Consider the following 18,120-nt stretch of genomic DNA (forward strand, 5'->3'; position numbering starts at 1 on the left):
AAATGCCTTTAATGAAAGTGAAAGTTACGTATGTATACTCTTCATTTCACTTAAGGACAATTCTTTTTCCTCCCTAGCTTTAAAATGCTACAGCCATTTTTGGCTTCCTTTTGTAACCATACTCATTTAGACTCTGTCACTTTTCTTTTTGTGAATAACCCCCTTTCCCTGTCATACCTCACTTGCTTTATTCGAGACTTTTTTTTAGGCACACTTGCAGTGTGCCGTGTCTTCCTTCACCTGTGTTTAGGCAGTGTACAGTTTGTATACTTAGTGAGTCTCATGCAGCCACTTGGAGCTTCTCATTTTACTTAGAAACGTGGAATACCTAAGCCTTTTTCTAAAAACCACCCACTCCAGAGCATCTGTATCAGGGATTGATTGGAAATGTCTCTGTATTACAGCTGTGCAACAGGTCATTTCTGTTGATAGGTACACAAGTTTGTACATTACATCTGTGTTTATAAGTTAAAAGCATTCTGGATCATCTAACATGTTGGCCAGTATGCCCAGGGTACACACGGATGCGTGAGTGCACTCATGTACTCCTCTGTGTTCACAGTACTCAGTTTCATATATGTGGTTCAGCTCTGAGAAACTTTTTTGCTTTTAAGCTTTGAATTAAGGAATGTGTGTAAATGAACTTGTGTAATGTTTAAAGATCATGTATTCCTTTGCTTGAAAAATGTACTACAGGAGTCCAGACTTTCCTTTCATAATGACAGCTTCCGTCTTGGTGAGCTCAGACTCCACCTGATGGCTTCTACAGGGAAGATGTTCAAGGATGGGTCTATGAATGTCAGCCTTAAACTTAAAATGTGCACTCTTGATGATCTCCGAGAAGGAATTGAGAGAGCAACATCCAGGTTTGTGAGATCAGAGCTTGCTGCTCAGGGTTTCAGGTGGATGCTGGCCTGCCACTGTGAAGTGTGAGGTCCTCAGAGAGCCTATCCTGTGCTCACATTTTCAGAAGTGAGTTGCAGGAAGGCAAAATGGTACTCTCTAATTACTCCGCTTCAAACTGTAAATGAAAGGGGAATTTATTAATAAAACAAAGTGCTGTCTTAACAATGAGAACTAAAGGAGACAAGAGTTTTAATGGTTAAATTAACATAGATTTGGAACATACTTTTCCAGATTATTGCCAGTAGGCAGAATTATTATTATTATTAATCATTGTTACCATTGTTATAGAATCCTTAAATTTGTGCATCCTTTTTTTTTTCTTGTTTACTTTGTCTTTCAAAACAATTCTGCAGAATTTCCTTCATTTTTTAGTAGGAATATATTCTGTGGCATCATCACGTTATCAACTAATTTTAAAAGATTAACTTGTATCAGTCAGGTATGAAATATGGAACTATGTAACTTAAATGGTATTTTTCATTACTTTTTATTAAAAGGTATTATTTCTCAAGTTATGAAATGTGTCGTATTTTGTACTTATTTTGTGTGTGAACGACTATGTTGCTCTTTAAACTTGTACAGCAGTGACTATTTTTTGGATTCTGCTGAAACCTGTATTTTTCAGAGAAATGAGCAAATAAGGAAGGCTGCTATCTCGCAACCAGGTTTTCTTTTTTTTTTTTTTTAATAATTTATTTAATTTTATTTTACGTGCATTAGTGTGAAGGTGTCAGATCTGTTAGAATCGGCATTCCAGACGGTTGTGAACTGCCATGTGGGTTCTGGGAATTGAACCCAGGCCCTTCGGAAGAGCAGACAGTGCTCTTAACCACTGAGCCATCTCTCCAGCCCCTCAACCAGGTTTTCTGGTTACAAATTTCATGGCCAGGGAAGCTGTTCACAGTGCTTTAGGCAATTGTGTTTGATTGATTGATAGATAGATTGATTACTTGATTGATTATTGATAAATCACCAGCACTTGTGAGGCTGTATAGGAGCCATCACTATAGATACTAATAAACACTTGTCGATTTGGGTTGCTTTGAGTGCTATGTGAATAAATTCTATAGGGTAATCAAATTATATAGACAAAATCTTCCAGGGAGGTTTTATTTAGTAGAATAAAGAGGTTGTGTTATATTGTGAGGGACTGCAATCATGCATTGCTAATTGTCTAAGGTCATTTTCAGTAGTCATCAGTTTCTCTGGAATTGCATTATAATTACAGAATATCCCATAATTGCCTAATCACATGAATCTTTCTTTGGAGATTAGGCAGCCATGCTTTGGTTACTAATTGGGTGATTAGGTTCTAATTAACACTGTTGTATTTTCTATTCAGATTAGAAACTGAAAGGTGAAAGAAAGATGATTAAAATGCAGGGGAACATTTTCATTCCTTTGTTATCTTAGTAGGAGAGAAAAAGGGGTAAAATAATGAATGGCATGTTTTTTCTTCAGGATGATTGACAAAAAGGATGACCAAGACAGCAACAGTTCTATGATTGATATAAGTTATAGACAAGATAAAAATGGAAGCCAGATTGATGCCATTCTCGACAAGCTGTATGTGTGTGCCAGTGTGGAGTTTCTGATGACCGTGGCTGATTTCTTCATTAAAGCCATGCCTCAGAGTCCAGAAAACAAAGCAAAAGAAATACAGATTCCATCAAGACAGACTGCGATGGGAAGAGTCAAGATGGAGAAAGGTTAGGAGAACTTACCTGTCAGTCCTAAATGAAGATGCTTGTAAATTTTTTAAAGATATATTTATTATTTATGCAGTATTTTGCCTGCATGTATGCCTGCAGGCCAGAACAGGGCATCAGATCTCATCATAGATGGCTGCGAGCCACCATGTGGTTGCTGAGAATTGAACTCAGGACCTCTGGAAGAGCAGCCAGTGGTCTTAACCTCTGAGCCATCTCTCCGGCCCCGCGAAGATGTCTGTATTTCAACAATAATTAGAAACAGGAGGACACAGAGGCGGAGAATGTGAGGAAGTAAAGGTTTTTAAGCAAGGTGTGATAGACGTGTTCTGCTGTAGGGTGGAAACTGCTCTGGCTCCATTCAGTTTTCTTCATCCAGAAACAGAGGGAATCAGCCAGTCAGTGGTAGACTACCTGCCTTATAAACAAGAATCATCTAATCAAACAAAGTACGTGGAAGAATTCTAGTGCATATGGGCAATAGACAGGCTAGAAGGAGGAGGAGGAGACAGGGAAGGACAAGGCGTGCCTGACCCAGAAAACCCTGTGGTTCCGCAGACTCTGAGCAAGCCTGTGAATGCCTGGAGTATGGGAACGGTGAAGCCATCTCCAAGTTGCTAGTTTTTATATTTCAGCTTTTTGAAATAGATTGGTGATTTTCTGCGTTCAACTTTAAATTATTTTAAGGTCAAGTATTTTGTTTTTGTTTCCTTTACTGTAAAACACGGCAAAGTTGCAAGCTGAGCGTGTATTGGCAAGACTGGAATATTATTTTGCCATTTGCTGTGGTATTTTTTATAGGGGTCATACCCGATACTGCTGGGCTTACTTCTGTAAGTTTGTACTGTAGGCCATATGGCACGGGGCGTGGTCTTTTGGGTGAAACTGAAGTAAACTGGTGACTGAGGTTAGTCTTCGTCACCAGAGGCGCTTTTCCTGGCAGCTCGCTCTTGTTTTCTGTTCTGAGCCCTGCAGCGTTACTCCACACATCGTGTGCTTGTCTGTGCACTCTCCTGAACTGCCTCCCAAGAAACTTCCACACGTGTCACTTCTAAAAGATCCAAGTAGGAGTGACCATCTTTGGCCAGATTTCTGTTTTATTTATTTATCTACTTACCTACCTACCTGTCTGTCTGTCTGTCTCTTTCTCTCTCTCTCTATTTGTGCAGAATCAGCAATGGATAAATGACCCATTATGAAGATATATATTAAAATTTTTCTTCCCTGCTGTTTCTTCAGATGATTCTGTGAGGCCAAACATGACTTTGAAGGCCATGATCACAGACCCAGAAGTGGTATTTGTTGCCAACCTGACAAAGGCTGACGCGCCTGCTCTGACCGCCTCATTCCAGTGTAACCTCTCCCTCTCAACGTCCAAACTGGAGCAGATGATGGAAGCCTCTGTGAGAGACCTGAAAGTGCTCGCCTGCCCCTTCCTGAGAGAAAGGAGAGGGAAGAGCATCACTACGGTGAGAAAGACTGTGGACAGTGGCGGTGAAGCTAGTGAGAGGGTGGAATCCTAGGCTCTGCCAGCGGAGAGCTCTGCTGGACGCTGCAGACTCAGCTTTCTGCGATGTTAGGAAGCTTAGCCATGGTCCTCGTGACAGAAGTGGGGCTGCCTCCAGGAGAACTCTTTGTATTGTTACATTTCTTCTGGATAGATTTTGAATTTTATCAGGACCCAGTGTGGTTGTTTTCCCCAGCTTTTTATTTGGTCTTTGGAGTAAAACCAATGAGTAAATAAAAAACCAAACTTGATATAAAAAAATTCAGTTGGAGTCATATGACCAAAAGAGACAGTTGTATTCTGTTTTTAAAAGTTAATTTAAGTGGTGCTTTGCATTATTACTGAAATTTGTAATTTTAATTACCTTAGTTATACCAATTAAGTTTTAGTGTCATAGCTGTAAGTTTATGGGAAGAAAATCTTATATTGCTTGACTCACGTGCAGCACCGATTTAAATTTGAGGAATTTTTGAGCTATGTCCTGTGCATCAGGGAGTGAAGCCTAAGCTTCTGTACTTGATCATGAATTATTCTTTGATAAGTCATTGTTTACATGCCATAGAGAACGGATAGCCATCACGCCATTGAAGACAGGTTCTAATTAAACACTGCCAAAGTTACACCACTGTCACCTATTATGAGGTGAAGTTACTTCATATTTTTAATGATATATGTAAGATTCCAGGCTTCATAGTTCAGTACTCATTAAGACTGATGATGAGGTTTGTTCTCAGAAGGACCCATCTGTGGTGTTCACAAGTCTGTTAGTCTCCATGAATGGTCATATCCTAGCCATACCCTTGGTGTTAGCTCCTGTTTATAGTTATCTCAAAGGTACATTTTCTGCAGGTCTTCCTTTAGAGTAATAGTTCTCAACCCTGTGGGGGTCTTATATCAGATATCCTGCATATCAGATATTTACATCACAATTCAGAACAGTAGCGAAATTACAGTTGTGAAGTAGCAAGGAAAATAATTGTATGGTTGGAGCTCACTACACCATGAAGAACAATATTAAAGGGAACATTATTAGGAAGGTTGAGAACACTGTTTTAGCTGATGTTTTAACAAGCAGGAACTGCTTTGGGATAGTTAATCTGCATCCTCAGTCCTTCTTTTTGGAGTGGTAACCTTTCTTAGCACTGCTTAAAGTCCTTGAAGCACCCAGCACTGTCGTGAGCTTTGCCGAGAGCCTCAGTGGATGTGCCTCTGCCTGTAGTAAAGCTAGTCTGGGTCTGTAAGTGTGCGGCACATAATGGATCTGTTACTGGGAGAATGTGACCTTCATTTTTCTGTTTCTAGGTGTTGCAGCCCTGCTCCTTATTTATGGAAAAGTGTACGTGGTCTTCAGGAAAACAAAACATTAATATTATGGTTAAAGAATTTGTAATTAAGGTTGGTGCCTCATACACATTCTTTGGCTAAAGTTTATGCAGTATTGTATATTTTCAGTGCTTTGCAACAGTGTCTTGGCGTCTCACAACCCTTGCATTATTCCTGGGCACTTTCTTGGTAATTGGAATAGCTCTGTGATTCAAACTTTTTTTTTCTTTCATACACATGTTTATTTGTGTTGCTTTGAAAAGAACACTTTCTGAAATAATTTCATGAATATTTTTGTTTTTACTGCTGTGTGTCCGCGCACACGAGAGTGTGCATGTGTGCATATGTGTGTGTACATATTCCGTGGCACCATGTGGAGTTGAAGGGATAACTCTGTGGAGTCAGTTCTTTCTTTCTGCTGTGTTTCCCAGGGATTGAACTCGGGTTGACAGACTTGCACGACAAGACTTTATCCACTGAGCTATCTCACCTGCCTATAGTAATACCTTCTATCTGTACACATGATGAGAGTTTCTTTTTTTCTATTCTATTGCGTGTATGTGTGTGTGTGGGGGTGTTATATAGGAGGGGAGAACAGAGCTGGGTGGGAAAGGAAAGGAATGAGAATAGTGAGATGAAGTTGAGATTGTTTGTAGTTATTTGGCTTTCGTTTGCTATTTAATTTGATTCAGTCTAATAACTGTGTGGTTAAATATTCTGTTTGGCTTACAGATATGCAGGTGGCAGGTATATACTTGAGATGAATGATTAGGGTTTATTGTGTTTTAAACCCTTTTGTAAAGTACTGAAAGAAAAAAACCTCCAGTATTTTCTACTAGCATTCAGATTCTGTTTTTCCATATTTATGTATTACTCTGTGAGTGTTGTGTGCATGGTGAGGCAGAGGTTGGCCTTTGATTTCTTTCTCTTTATTTTTTTGAAACACTGTCTCTTATTTAACCTGTAGCCTGTTGGTTGGCTGCATTGGCTGTTCAGCAGGCTCCCTGGTCCTGCCATGATAGGAGCTTTGCTTCATAGGTCAGTGACAATGATTGAAATGAGGCTTAAATTGATTTAATCTGCAGTATTGTGTAAATGAAAGTACATTTTTCAGAATTTAAAAAATACTGGATTTTAATAAATTGCCTTAAATTGTGTTTTGCTGACTATTGAATTTACCAGTTCAAATACATGGAATGCTACATGGAGGAAAACCTCTTTGAATTAATAGTATTTTTTCTAAGACACTAGATTAACTTTTGGGTTAATATATTTCATGTTTGTATGTATATTTATTCAATAAACATTTTAACATTTTACTTTTGAGTCAGGGTCTTACTTTGTAGCCCTAGATGGCTCTTAACTCATAGAGATCCCCCTGCCTCTGCCTCCCTAGTACTAGAATTAAAGCTGTTTGCTACCACACTCTACAAATATTTTCACCTTTACTGTGTGTTAAGGTCCTTTGTGGGCATTGGGTATCTATGGTTCTTGCATAGGAGAGAGTTAATGACACGGGGGAAGAAGAAGGAAATCAATGTAGGCAGCACATACAAGGTGCTGTTGGGAGAAAAGCAAAGAGCGTTAAATCTAAGCTAGAGCAAACCTAAGAAAAGCTGTCTGAAAGCTTGAGTTGAGTTTCCAGACTTGATAGATGGATGATTAGTGAAGAGGAGAAAAAGGTTATTTATTTAGAACTGGCAGTATGTGCAGAGGCACAGTGTGAAGAAGTTGAAGTTAAGAACTTAGAAGGCGGGCCCCTGAGCCTGGACAGATGGTGTGGCAGAGTGGAAGTCTGAGCATCCATTAAGCTGCAGGTGATAGTCATAAGACAAGGGAAAACCAAGGCCTCAGTTGATGGTAGGTCAACAAGCAGTGTGTGCTGGAATCTCCGTTTGGTGATGTCTAGCAGGAAGTGGAGGTTGTGAGAAATAAACAGTAGAGGAATCTATTTACCCTGATGCATTTTAAACTCTGGCTAGCCAGCTGAACAGGTTGTGGCTCACAAAGAGCTTTTGGCACCTAGCCAAGGAGAGTTTGAGTTTAGTTCGAGAAAGCTGGGAGGTTGCTGGGGATTTTAACTAGGCAATGAGTTGCCTAGGTTTGGCTTTAAAAACAGTTGTGCTGCTGTCATTTTGGTGGGTGGGCTAAGGGCCCTGCCTGGATTAAAGGTGTTGTTTGTGTAGTACTGAGGCAGAGATAAAGGAGTGAGAGTGACCCAGGGCATTTTCCAGAGAAGAGTAGGTGTAAATTCTAGAACTTGGGGTGCAATGAAGTGGTTTCCATCTCAGCCTCCTGCTTCTGACCTTGAGTAGTGACATTAACTAGGAATACAGTGAAAAAGCTGGCTGTATATGTATATTTTGTTGTTGCTTGTTCATGTGACATCATCTGATTCTGAATTATCAGTTTCTCCTTGGGATTTTGACTGATGACATAACATGAACTACTTGATTCCAGACAACTAAGCTGAAATCCTTATGTAGTTTGTTGAATTCCTATTTTCTTATTTTCCTTTGTCCAGAATTTAATGTACTTAAATGTAAGTTACTTAATTTTTTAACTTTTAAATCATGTGTTTTAATTCTCGTTTGGGAAGGAATCTAGTGTAAACATTTTTTCTGCTCTCCTTTTTAAAGATTTCGCCTATAATCCTTAATACTGTGATGACAATCATGGCTGCTATGGCTCCAAAGACCAAAGAAGATGAATCGAAAGACACAGCTAAGGAGATGGACAATCTCTGGGCTGTCAAACCCATCACTGATTATAACTCTTGGTTTCTTGGTGTTGACATGGCAACAGAAGTAACAGAAAATTTCAGAGACTTTGAGCATCCGCCGATAGAGGAAAATTGTGTGGTTGCTGTGGAGTCCGTTCAAGTCACCTTAGAATGTGGCCTTGGTCATCGCACTGTGCCCTTGTTGTTGGCAGAGTCCAAGTTCTCTGGAAATATTAAAAACTGGACTTCTCTAATGGCTGCCGCTGCTGACATGACTCTGGAGGTATGATCATATCACCATCTCTAGAGCACAGATGGGAGGTACCATGGCCGGAGATGCACGGCTGTAGCAAGTCTCCTGTGAACAGATAGCACACGCTAGTGTTCAATGTGCTGGTGTAGGATTACATGTGATAATTATTCCTAAGGAGTCTCTTGCTATGTAATTTATAACAGTAGAGCAAAAGGAAGGGGGAACGATACTGTGTTTTGTGCGGGTTTCTTTAGGTGGGTTTTCAAATGGCTTTTGAGATCAAGCAGTAGCTTAATGTGCTTTTATATATAATTAGATACTGATTATATAATTATATGATTAATGTTGAACAACCAAGTAATTGAAATTCTTCACCTTTTCAGGTTCACTATTATAATGAAACCCATGCTGTGTGGGAGCCACTGATTGAAAGAGTGGAGGGGAAAAAACCATGGAGCTTAAAGCTTAATGTAAGAAAGCCAGTGCTCTGCATGGTGTCATGCTGAGAGTTGTCCTGACTAGTTTTTCAGTTCAGTTATTTTCAAGACTTGGTCTAGGGTCATGGATCCCCTGTAAGTACGTGAGGCCGTAACTCCTTTCACAGTGATAAGGAAACATCACAATTCCTATTTTCTCATGAATGTACAGTTGGGTTTTTGAGAGACTGAATACAGCTGAAAGAATTGAGGATTCATCTGCTTTCTTCAGGCATTCAAGATACTTGTCAAAAAACTTTCTTGATATTTATATTTTAAAGATAGTTTTCCATTAAAATGTTAACACATAATTTTTATTTTTAAATATTATTTTTTTCTCTTTTTTCATTCCTAATATAGTACATATTGGTAAATAAAACTCACTAATAGAACCTTTTGAATTAATAAGTGATTTTTAGGGGCGAGCCCCCCCAATTGAGAATTAGTATTATGATGAATTTTCTGATGTTGATATTTCTTAGTATTTCAGAATTCTTGCTATCAAGGCATGTTTTCTCCCCTCCCCCGGGGGACACAGAACTGTGAGATGTGTGCTGTTAACAGACCATCGTCACTTGCCTCACTGTGGTCACTGATGGAGTAGTCACACATAGAAACTTCCGTAGCAAATTCTTTTTTAAAGATGATAACTCACTTACCTTGGATCCCAGTTCCTCCTGACTAAAGTAGAGATGGTATCAATAGTCTGCCTCTCTCTGGCGTAACGAGACTGAAAAAGAATATGTAACAAAGGTTTTGAAGTGCTATTGGAATGAAAATGTGAATGTTATTTGCAGTAAATTTAACCCAAAAGCTTACCATGTTATTTACCAAAAAAGTAGTAGGAAAAATCCTCTTGTCTCCAGAGGACTCTTCTAGCCTTTGGAGTCTCCTTCGATTGCTGACTAACACAGACCCATGCTAGGAGGCGTGCTAGGAGCTAGCTTGCCCTGGCAAGGAGTCCCATGGTGCAGCTGCCTCCTCACACTTCCTTGGCAGCATGTTGAACATTTCCTTTCCATGGCCTATGTGCAGAGAGACGGCTGCCATTTCTTGCTGAATCACAGGGATATGGTTGAAAATGAGAGCTTTAAGGACCTATAGTGTAAAAGAGCCAGTTCAGCTGAATCCCTCAATGTTGAGCTTTTAGGAGTTGGCTGGTAACTAACATTCTGTATGCTCTTTATCTTCCTAGGTGAAGAAGAACCCAATCCAGGATAAAAGTTTGATACCAGGAGATGACTTTATTCCTGAGCCACAAATGGCAATTCATATTTCTTCAGGAGCTACAATGAATATCACAATATCTAAAAGTTGTCTCAATGTTTTCAACAATTTAGCAAAAGTATGTGTGATTCTAATTTGAAACATCTCATGTAGGATTTAAAAAAGGAAATGTGTATGGGTTTTTGTTTTTGTTTTTTTTTTGTCATCAAAATAAATTTCAGAAAGCATGCAGCTGTGGTAAAGTGCTTGTAAGAAATACATTGCTGAGGTTGCACTGTGCTGTGTTCCCTTGCAGGGTTTCTCGGAGGGAGCGGCTTCTACTTTTGACTACTCTCTGAAAGACAGGGCTCCTTTTACAGTGAGAAACGCCCTGGGTATTCCCATGAAGGTGCAGCCCAATCGCAACCTCAGGGTAATGGGTTCCCCCGAGAAGAGCGACGTTTATGACGTGGCTGCCGGGCAGCATTTGGAGCTGGAATATGCCAGCCTGGAACCCTCCCGTCAAGGAAAGCTGACGGTTCTGAGCCGGCAGGAGAGTACCTTCTTTACACTGACCTTTGGTATGCCACGCTTTTTGGATCTTCGGAGCAATTGTGGGAATGGTGCCAGCTTTATTTTTGATAAATCATCCAGTACTATTTTGCTGAAGATATCCTGGGAGACATTTGTTAGGGGTTGCTATAAATAGTTGATAATTCACCACATGGTTTCTTCTAAACATAAGATTGACCTTAATTAATAAATGTCTTATGAAGCCTGATTATTACTTACTATTCCCTAAATAATCAGTGGCATGTTTCAAAAAGAACAACCATTCAATTAAGGGAGAAAGGTGGCCATAGTGAGATGTCTGAGATATTCATGATAATGATACCATTATAGAGACATTATATTTATTAAACAGTAAATACTTGTAATTCTCTTCCCTGCACTCTGCTTTAGTGCCACACGGTTATACAGAAGTGGGCAGTGTCCCTGTTGCCAGGCCTGGCCGGCGGTTGTATAACGTACGGAATCCCAGTGCCAGCCGTTCTGACTCCGTGTTGGTGCAGATTGACGCAACAGAAGGGAACAAGGTGGTCACTCTCCGCTCGCCTCTGCAGGTAATGCTGTAAGGGAGCATGTGTCCCTCTGGGTGTGCCAGGCAGAGTTCAAATGTTTAGCTGAGTTTGCCGAGCACCTCCGATTATTAAGAAATAAATGACAAAGTGAAGCAGCCTCTGCCACTATCCTGCTCTCTTAACATGGTTTATTCTAAATGACTTGAAAAGCAGTTTCATTTATTTGTTTTTTGAGTCCAGTTTTACTGCTCGTAAACCGTAAGCACTCACTAAGTTCCTTTAGAGATTTGGAACACTTAAACATCTAGACATTGTTCTGTTCCTGTAGGGATTTTGAACTGAGATACTGTAATTATGGTTGATTATCAAGTAGGATAGCCTCTAGTTCTCTTAGAATGTCATTGCTCGAGACTGTGTTTTTCAGTGTGTGGGAGGTGTTTGCAATGACCTACCCTCACATAAAACAAACAAACAAACAAATAAACAAAAAACAAAACAAAACATTTTAATGTATGTGAACATTCTCCTTTCTACTTTATGGTTGTACCAACCCTCATAGTCTTTGCCGCATTGGCTACAGGCTTCATTCGGTGTGTGTCAGTGTGAAGAACATTTCTCCCCACCTGACCACGAGATGGATGGGAACTCATCTGCATTTTGGATCCTGTTACTTCTTAGGTTGCTGTTGTCCGCAGCACACAGCACAGTGCAGTCAGGAAAAGAGCTCCACGGCTTTGCTCATTTCTTTGTCACATGTGTGTTCATGGGAGGTTGTGAAGAGAAAACATGGCTGAAATCTTCAGGAGTGGTGCATCCTTAAGGGCAGCATAGACTAACAACATATCCACTTGATACGTAGCTGACGTGGCAGTGCCAACTTGGAACTGTCACTTTAAACTAAACATTAAGTTTAAACATTTAAGTTTAAACATTAAGTTTAAACACTTAATGTTTAAACACTTTAAACATTAAGTTTAGTGTTAATATGTAACACTTAGATACTTAAATATTGTTGTTAGCCAATGGGAGCACCTTCCAATATTAAGTTGAACCTTTTTAGATCTAAAATAAATGTGTGTGCTGCTAATGCTTTTTTTAAAAAAAAAAAAATTACATGTCATTAAAAAACATTTATATATCCTTTCCAACAGATTAAAAACCACTTTTCAATAGCATTTATCATCTACAAATTTGTCAAGAATGTTAAGCTGTTGGAGCGTATTGGAATAGCCAGACCTGAGGAAGAGTTCCACGTCCCTTTGGATTCCTATAGGTGCGCCTGTCTGTACTGTACTAGCTTCCAAATGGGATGGTGGTCAGCAGAGCTGGGATGGATGGGCAGCACTGCCGAAGACTGTGAGGGTCTTGGAAGGGTGAATGTGCACAGTTAGCATAGGGAATGTAGAAATATCGTAGTGAAGCCTGTTAATTTGTACAGCTAATGTGGGTTGTTAATTATATAAATAAACAAATGTTATAAAAGAAAGTAAACCATGTATTCTTAGTTTTATGATTGGATCTCTATTTTAGGGAGAGTGGTGTCCTAGCCATACAACAGCCATTTTTACAATACAAATGAGTTTATTCTTTTGATCAGAAATACATATGTTACTTTTGAATTTATAGTATAAACTCTTGATCTGATTTTTGATACTTTGTAATTTTCTAAGTTATATATTTTATTAGCTTGCCCTTATAGTCAAAATGAAAATATTTCAAGTTGTCCTTCCTCTGAAGGGCAGCTGTCGTTTTGGGCACATTCTGGACTTTCTTAGCAGTGGTGCCTGCATTTGTAAGAATATCAGTAGCCACCTTTCGGAGTCATTGCAAAGGACCTGAGGTTCTTTTCCGTACCTTCCGTCAAAACCTCTGTAGGTGCCAGTTGTACGTTCAGCCGGCTGGCAGCTTAGAGCAGCAGTACTCGCAGTCCACCACGTACATTTCCTGGAAGGAAGAGCTGCACCGCAGCAGGGAGGTCAGGTGCATGCTGCAGTGCCCCTCGGCAGAGGTCAACTTCCTGCCGCTCATCGTGAACACCGTCGCCCGGCCTGATGAGCTGAGCTACATCAGTGCCCACGGGGAAGACTGGGACCCGGCCTACGTCATCCATCTCCACCCTCCTCTCACCTTGCGGAACCTTCTGCCATATTCGCTAAGATACTTACTGGAGGTGCGTGGCTTGTGTTTTCATTATCATTTATTTACGATATCTATTTATGCTGTTTATTACTATTATTGGACAAAGTGAACTCTCATTGTGTTTCGTGGTGTTAGTTTAAGGTGGTGGTTCATGTTTTTAAGATGGGTTTGTTACAGCTAACCTGGCATGGCACTGACAGTTAGGCCTTACACTGTTTCCTCTCTGTGTGTTAGCATGTGTGGATCCTCACAGTGGCCTCTGTAGTGGGTACAGTCCTTTTGACCTTTTCTCTGAGTCACAGAGGGATCAGGTGTCTCATCCGACATCCTCCTCCTAGCAGCGGTGAAGCTGGGATTCCAAACTTAGCAGCTCAGCTTTCCAAGCCCTGCTGCTTTCCTCTGCTGTGCCTGTCACGAATTAAGAACCTCATCCATCTTTTCATTATGTTGCCTTATTACTTAAAGGAGAGAAAAATGCAAATAGAAATATCTCATCCTGATGTTTTGCCTTAAAGTTTATGCTGGAAATAAAATTCTCTTTCTGCTATGTGGGTACATGGGATGTTATAATTAAATTTGCACGTGCTATGATGTTTTAAAATGCAATGGCCTTAGGGAGTGTTTTGGAACCTAAATGATTCCTTTTCTTTATCAAACAATGATCCATTCCTGAGTTATGGAGACAGAAGTTAATTAAGTGAAACAAATAATATCAGTGTAAAGAAGGCCGCAGTAAAGAATCCCAGTTTCTGTCACCAGCATTCAACTTTTAAAAGGTTTATTTTCTGTTTTTAAGTGTGTGTGTGTACATGTGTGGGTGCAGTGTCCAAGGAGTCCAGAAGAAGGTCGGATTTCCTGGAGTTGGGAGTTACAAGTTGTTGTAAGCCACTGGGTGTGGATGCTGGGAGCTGAACTCAGGTCCTCTGCAAAACCAGTATTGCTGAGCCATCTCTCCAGCCCTAGTGTTCATTTTAAAAGCAGAGCCACCTTGCTTGGCCTGCCTTTCTTGATTCTGTACATATAGTAGCTATGAGCCCTGACCTTGGAATAGAGAGGACGAAGCTGATGTCCTTTCATTGAAGTGGCTCATTTTATAATCCAGCACTAATGGAAAAAGCTTGGGTCCCAGATCTAGTCTTTGATTCATGGCATAGACAATAGATTTTTTTTTTTTTTTTCAAAACTTAGGATGGCTTGCCTACAGACTTAACAAGAAGAAACCCCCACTGTGGATGTGATAGAATGTTCCCTTTGGAGTCCTTAGCAATTGCTGGGAATTTCTAACATATAAGCATGGTTAGATTTGGTGTTCAGCCTTCCTTGCTAGGATATGTAGCATTGTCTTAAATATGGATTTTGTTATTTAGGAATTGTGCCTAGTAAGCTTGGTTTTGTGTGGTTGCTTTTAGGGAACTGCAGAAACCCACGAGCTGGCAGAAGGCAGCGCTGCCGACGTCCTCCACTCACGAATCAGCGGCGAGATCATGGAGTTAGTCCTGGTGAAATACCTGGGCAAGAACTGGAGTGGACACTTCCGCATTTGCGACACACTTCCCGAGTTCTTCCTCGTGTGTTTTTCCTCAGACACAGCGGAAGTGATGACAGTTGACTTGTCAGTACACGTCAGGCGAAGTGGCTGCCGGATGGAGCTGTCTGTCTTCAGTCCCTATTGGCTAATCAACAAAACTACTCGGGTTCTCCAGTATCGCTCTGAGGAGATACATGTTAAACATCCAGCTGATTTCAGGGACATCATTTTATTCTCTTTCAAGAAGAAGAACATTTTTAGCAAAAACAAGGTATGCTCTAGCAAGTTAAAATAGGAAAGCTATAAATCTAGAGACTTGGGGATCCAAGAGCTTGCTTGGCTGTGTGTGAATTAAGTCCAATGAGACTTTAAAGGCTGCAGATTCCAGCTGGGCATTAGGAACTCCCAGCAGCAATCAGCTGATGCAGGGCTCCCCATTCTTCAGGCGCCGCAGGACCACTGCATTATTGCAGTCCTGCCTGGTGGAGTAGCTTTATTTTAGTCACTGTCGTAGTGCTGGTGTGGCATGCGAAAACACACAGCAGTTGAGCTGACCTGTATCAGATGCACCTCCCTGTCCTTCCAAGGTAGCCTTTAGAGAAGAAGCCCAGTGTCCAGGCATGCTCAGTACACGACCCTAGGCTTTTATGTATGCTCTGCCCTTTACCCTGATTGCTAATCCCTCCGACTCTGTTTTCCCCTGTCTTGTCTTATCCATCCTTAGACACTGCTCATCACTAATGTAGAGAAGGTTTTCTGCTTACAATGACTCCACATATCCCAGGCATGTTGCTTGCAGTCATGAGTCTCAGATCTCAGTTATTATCACCTAGATGGCTTTAGAGTTGCTTGCTAGGTCCTGTCTATGGGTTAACTTTTGTGGGTCTGGGTAGAGCTCAACTGTCTGTAACAGAGTCCCATAGCACTTGAACAACATGAAAACGTGAAAGCCGTGTTTAAGTACACTAATTTTAATTAAATAATTTAGAGTCAAATTTACATTCATTGCTGAGGTGAATGGGAAGGTCAGAGCTATACCTCTCTTCTTTGACTATATTTTTGTGTCTCAAGATACTGGAGTTTCCAGAAGTCTAGCGGTTTCTATAAAAGCAGTGAAATTAATACCATCCTTTAGGCTTCTTATATGTTATGTGTTCTCTGGTATAGGTACAGTTAAAAATTTCAACAAGTGCCTGGTCCAATGGTTTCTCATTGGACACTGTGGGTAGCTATGGGTGTGTGAAGTGCCCTGCCACCAATATGGAATACCTGGTAAGAACATCTGCTTTGGCTTCGTATACATTTCCACGCTCCAGTAAATAAGCCGGCTCCTAAAGTGAACAGAGCTCTCAGTCAAACTATTCTATGTAGGACTGTCTGTAGATTTCTGTGATTACTGTATCAAAACAGAACTTGAATTTGCCAGAATTTAAACAGGGGGTGGAATCCATTGGAGGGGGCAACTTGGTTCCTGTTCAAGATAACACGAAAATCTTCACTCCATATATCCCATCATTGAAGTCTTAAATCTTAAGCTTGACTACTTTGAAAATTTAAATAATCTGATGTCACGTAACCCATTACTACTGCTTCATAATTCTAATTTTATTGGTAACTGACAAATAAAATTTGAGCCTACTAACTATAACACAATTAACATTTGGATTAATAAGAAGTAACAAAAAACTAGACAGTAGATCTGTCATTGCCAGTTATTATTGATATGGTGATCTGTGTTCTGCTGTTGATTTCTGATAAAGCTGATGTAAGAAACCAGGTCTTTGTGTGTGTGTGTGAGAGAGAGAGAGAGAAATGGTGGTAGAACACAGCTTTTATTAGTTGCTTTATTTAACAATTCTTCTCTAGATATTTTAAGTTACGTATGTGTGACATATGTCTTTATTTTTGACACTGAATAAAGAGCAGGAGAACAATCTCGTTTGTTTTCTTCCCTCAGGTCGGGGTTAGCATCAAAATGAGCAGTTTTAACCTCTCACGGATAGTCACTCTGACCCCCTTCTGGACTGTTGCAAACAAGTCTTCTTTAGAGCTAGAAGTTGGAGAGATTGGCCCTGATGATTCCATACCAACCAACAAATGGCACTATGTCGCTTCTTCAGAGGTAAACTTCCCTAAATATGCCTGATTTCTAAAATGTGTAGATAAAGAGAAACATGTAAATGTGAATCTTGTTACACCATCTCATATATAGGTGTTAAGTACGACAGTAGCCTCAAAAGATCTTTATTTCACCCTGTAGAAAATTATTGGTAATATTTCCTGGTCGATGGCTAGCAGTCCATTCTCTAGTTCTTCCCATACGATGAAAATCAATAGCTGTGCTACGGAAAGTGTATAGACCCAGTGTGCTCTGTAGAAATGCTTGTCTTCTTATCTTGGATGTGGGTTTGCTGCAGTAGTATGTCAATTCAGAAATAGAATTTACCAAGTGCTTTACAGTAGAACCCCATTTTGTGATGTATGAAGAACTAAGAGTCCCCTTTTATAGATGGAGAAACAGAAGCTCAAGCTGTTATATTTTAATTAAGATCTTCACTGCTGCTCTTGGGGTCTGAACTTGTAGTCTGTTGTATGGTGGCTCCTTCCGTGGCTGCTTTTGGCTTTCTCGTGTGTGTAGAGAAGATGCTCTGTGAAAAATTCTTTGTGCATCAGTGAAGTGAATTTGGCAAGACACAAAAGCAAATGCCATGAAGAGTATAGGTTTTAAGTATGCAGGCTATGGCGGCATTCTTAGTCAATATGCTTTCGAGGTTTTTATAATGTAATTGCTACAATTGCATATAGATTAATAGATGTTTGTCCTGATGAGTGCATTTTGGTTTCATATTTACAGGAATAGTGTTTTATTTTGTTTTTAATAGGTCCGTGCTGTGCATGCTTGATGAGGCAGTGTCTTTTGTCACAGCACAGTTTAAAAACTGATGTTATACTTAATGTTTTCAGTGCATTCCATTTTGGCCTGAAAATTTGTCTGGCAAACTTTGTGTGAGAGTGGTGGGCTACGAAGGATCTTCCAAGCCATTCTTTTACAACCGACAAGACAATGGCACTTTACTGAGCTTAGAAGATCTGGTAAGTCTTCATATTGTAGAACATGGTGTCTTTGACTTTTAAAAGTTGCTTGAACATATTTCTGTAAGCTGTGCTGTAGAGCTCTGGTAATTACTTGTTAGGGCTTCTATGTGCCCGTTTAATGCCAGCATATGTTTGTAAAAACCAGAGCCAGTAGGAACTTTAGAAAGTAAGTA

At 40.2% G+C, this 18,120-nt stretch overlaps 1 protein-coding gene across 3 annotated transcripts in view; it reads left to right on the forward strand.

Annotated features, from left to right (window-relative positions):
- Vps13c (vacuolar protein sorting 13 homolog C) overlaps positions 1-18,120 on the forward strand; it is a 147,060-nt gene that overhangs the window by 94,977 nt on the left and 33,963 nt on the right. For all 3 annotated transcript variants that reach the window (XM_055597904.1, XM_055597888.1, XM_055597896.1), the window contains 15 exons: positions 697-866; positions 2,368-2,615; positions 3,855-4,084; positions 5,425-5,517; positions 8,085-8,450; positions 8,804-8,890; positions 10,092-10,241; positions 10,419-10,683; positions 11,066-11,226; positions 12,336-12,457; positions 13,060-13,354; positions 14,733-15,122; positions 16,019-16,123; positions 16,809-16,973; positions 17,816-17,944. In XM_055597904.1, coding sequence (XP_055453879.1) covers positions 697-866; positions 2,368-2,615; positions 3,855-4,084; positions 5,425-5,517; positions 8,085-8,450; positions 8,804-8,890; positions 10,092-10,241; positions 10,419-10,683; positions 11,066-11,226; positions 12,336-12,457; positions 13,060-13,354; positions 14,733-15,122; positions 16,019-16,123; positions 16,809-16,973; positions 17,816-17,944 — 2,976 coding nt within the window. The remainder of the gene's footprint in view (positions 1-696; positions 867-2,367; positions 2,616-3,854; positions 4,085-5,424; positions 5,518-8,084; positions 8,451-8,803; positions 8,891-10,091; positions 10,242-10,418; positions 10,684-11,065; positions 11,227-12,335; positions 12,458-13,059; positions 13,355-14,732; positions 15,123-16,018; positions 16,124-16,808; positions 16,974-17,815; positions 17,945-18,120) is intronic.

Source organism: Psammomys obesus, unplaced genomic scaffold (assembly GCF_907164565.1).
Source record: "Psammomys obesus unplaced genomic scaffold, mPsaObe1.curated_primary_1811, whole genome shotgun sequence".
NCBI classification, from domain to species: domain Eukaryota; kingdom Metazoa; phylum Chordata; class Mammalia; order Rodentia; family Muridae; genus Psammomys; species Psammomys obesus.